Raw genomic sequence first — 2,320 nt, forward strand, 5'->3', positions numbered from 1 at the left:
GCCACCGCTACAACAGAAAATAGTATTAATTGGCTTAAGAGACATGGACTTTTAAATACCCCAAAAATATGCCCCTCGTGTGGAGCTAGCATGATGGAAGTAGCCAAAAAGTTTTTTTTTTTCTAATTTGATAAATTCTACGGAAACAAACGAAGGTGGACGAGTGATAGAGAGATAGACAGACAGATAGATAGATAGCTCCGGCCAGTCAGTAGCCAAAGAAACAGATTTCAACTCAAACCAGCAGTAACATTCCTTGTTTAGATTTTTCTACTTTCGCTTCTGACAGCTAATACCATGACAGTGCCGTGCTCCATGTAGCAATGTAGAGGAGAGTACTGGTAGGGATAGGGAAGAAGTAAGTGATGAAAATGTTTTTCAGCAATGTACAATACTTGAGATCATTGATTTGTTCTAAACAAACAATTGACTATGATGACACTTGTTGGATATGTGATTGTCTGTGAAATCGATCCCTTGGCTGTCTGAGTCCACGTTATCTCACCTTATGATGCCCCCCCCCTCGTGTTCCCAAGTAGGAAATGTTTTCCGTCCTATCTAGTGAGACAAGCTCTCTAACCACACAACTATATGTGTGTAAAAAATCCGATCCTGCGGAAGGCACCTTTGAGGAGCCTGGCCGTTTCGTGGCCCTGTACCCTTGTGCAATGAAACTTATTTCTGCAAATGTGCGAAGTCCTGATGCTGATCATAGTTTAATCAATGAGCGTAGGAGCGGGGTAAATGCAGTAAAAATAAGGTGGGGTGGGGATCAGTGGGACTCCATTTCAGCAACCCTTCAGAAATTGAACGTCATTACGACACTCTCTGGGAGTTCATGGTACGAAATTCATTGTCATTGCTTCGATTTGGTTTAAAAAATGCAGTAAAAATAGGGAGTTCAGTGGGGCCCCTGGGATTAGGAGAGTTGCTGGTTTGAGTGTTGTCCTTGCACCAACGGTCTCGGAGTTAACGGACATAAAAACGTAACTGACAGAAACATCACTCAAATTTAAATTAAGATAGAGGGTAATTCTTCAGGGTTGTGTCCCTTCATTTTTTTTTTTTACACACTTGTAAACTGAACAATTAACTATATATATATATGAGGGGGTTTAGATTTAGACAAGATTTATTGGTGAAAGCAGTTGTCAAGCACATCAGGTTTTGAAATACAGAATTTTGTGATTAAATTTTCAATTAGAATTCACATTTCTTCATTTGCATCTCCTGCAGCCTAAATTCAAGAAAGGAAAAAAGAAGTTGCCACCAGTTCCTACTGTTGCTAGGAAGGTGGAACCAAAGAAAGTGGTCAACCCACTGTTTGAGAAAAGACCAAAGAACTTTGGTATTGGTGAGTAAATTTAAATTTCTGTCTTCATTTTATAATAAAGTCCAGTGCTAGCATTATTTTATGGAAGAACTTAATGTGTGAACTACAAATTTTATGGTCATATTTCCATTAACAGGTCAAATTTTGAGGAGTTTCATAGGATTTTATTTTTGGAATATCCAGTGAATAGAACTGGACGGTTCTATTTAGCCAAAGTGTTTCATCTTTCATTATCCAGTGAGTCCTTTCAATTTGTAAAACTGATTTGAGGAAAATTTAACCACTTCTAATGGATTGAATAATCATTTGAAAACAGCAATGATTCTTTCTTCCACTTCTTTCATTTCCCTCATTGTTTTCTATTCAAATATGACATCATAGTAAGATTTTCCAGGAATATTAGATTATAAATACACATAGCTTAGATTTATTTATACACATTTTGTAATTAATGTTGGCTTATTTATTTCCTTGCCATTATGCAGATCCTTAATTCAGTGTTCAATTTTATTTCTGTGGTAAAGAAATTGAGAGGTGGGCTCATGACTTCAGAAAATGTTCAGGCAATGATGGAATTAAGAATATTTGCTACATGAATATTAATGATTACAAATGTTTTTGCTGAGCCTGACCAAACTTCAAACTTTTCCTGGTTACAACGGTTTACAGTGCCCTGTTGACTGAAGTAACCTGTGGTCTTAATAGAGAAGTATTAATAAAAACAAGATTATTTTACAAACAAAATTAAATAAAAAAATTACTGGTTTTTAAAGATTATTTTAAACTGACCTCCAGTTTGTAGCAGATGAGATGTGGAAATAAAAATAAGTTTGAAAGGCTTTTTTAAAGTTTTCTCTATTTGAGAATAATTTAAAGAAAATAAAAGGTGTACACATAACCTGAATAGTTAAATAGGTTTTTGCAAGTATGGTTTTGAGTTTCATGTTACTGTGGACCTGTTTTAACTGAGCTTCAGATTGATCAATC

At 35.7% G+C, this 2,320-nt stretch overlaps 2 protein-coding genes across 2 annotated transcripts in view; one reads left to right on the plus strand and one right to left on the minus strand.

The window, feature by feature from the left end:
- LOC106877273 (mediator of RNA polymerase II transcription subunit 22) overlaps nucleotides 1-2,320 on the minus strand; it is a 38,108-nt gene that overhangs the window by 12,723 nt on the left and 23,065 nt on the right. The gene's annotated exons all lie outside the window — the stretch shown is intronic.
- The window catches only part of LOC106877269 (60S ribosomal protein L7a), a gene marked incomplete at its 5' end in the record, with an annotated part of 18,120 nt that overhangs the window by 2,567 nt on the left and 13,233 nt on the right, over nucleotides 1-2,320 (plus strand). Inside the window, one exon of the mRNA XM_052976109.1 lies at nucleotides 1,237-1,354. Coding sequence (XP_052832069.1) covers nucleotides 1,237-1,354 — 118 coding nt within the window. The remainder of the gene's footprint in view (nucleotides 1-1,236; nucleotides 1,355-2,320) is intronic.

This window comes from Octopus bimaculoides, chromosome 23 (assembly GCF_001194135.2).
Source record: "Octopus bimaculoides isolate UCB-OBI-ISO-001 chromosome 23, ASM119413v2, whole genome shotgun sequence".
Classification (NCBI taxonomy): domain Eukaryota; kingdom Metazoa; phylum Mollusca; class Cephalopoda; order Octopoda; family Octopodidae; genus Octopus; species Octopus bimaculoides.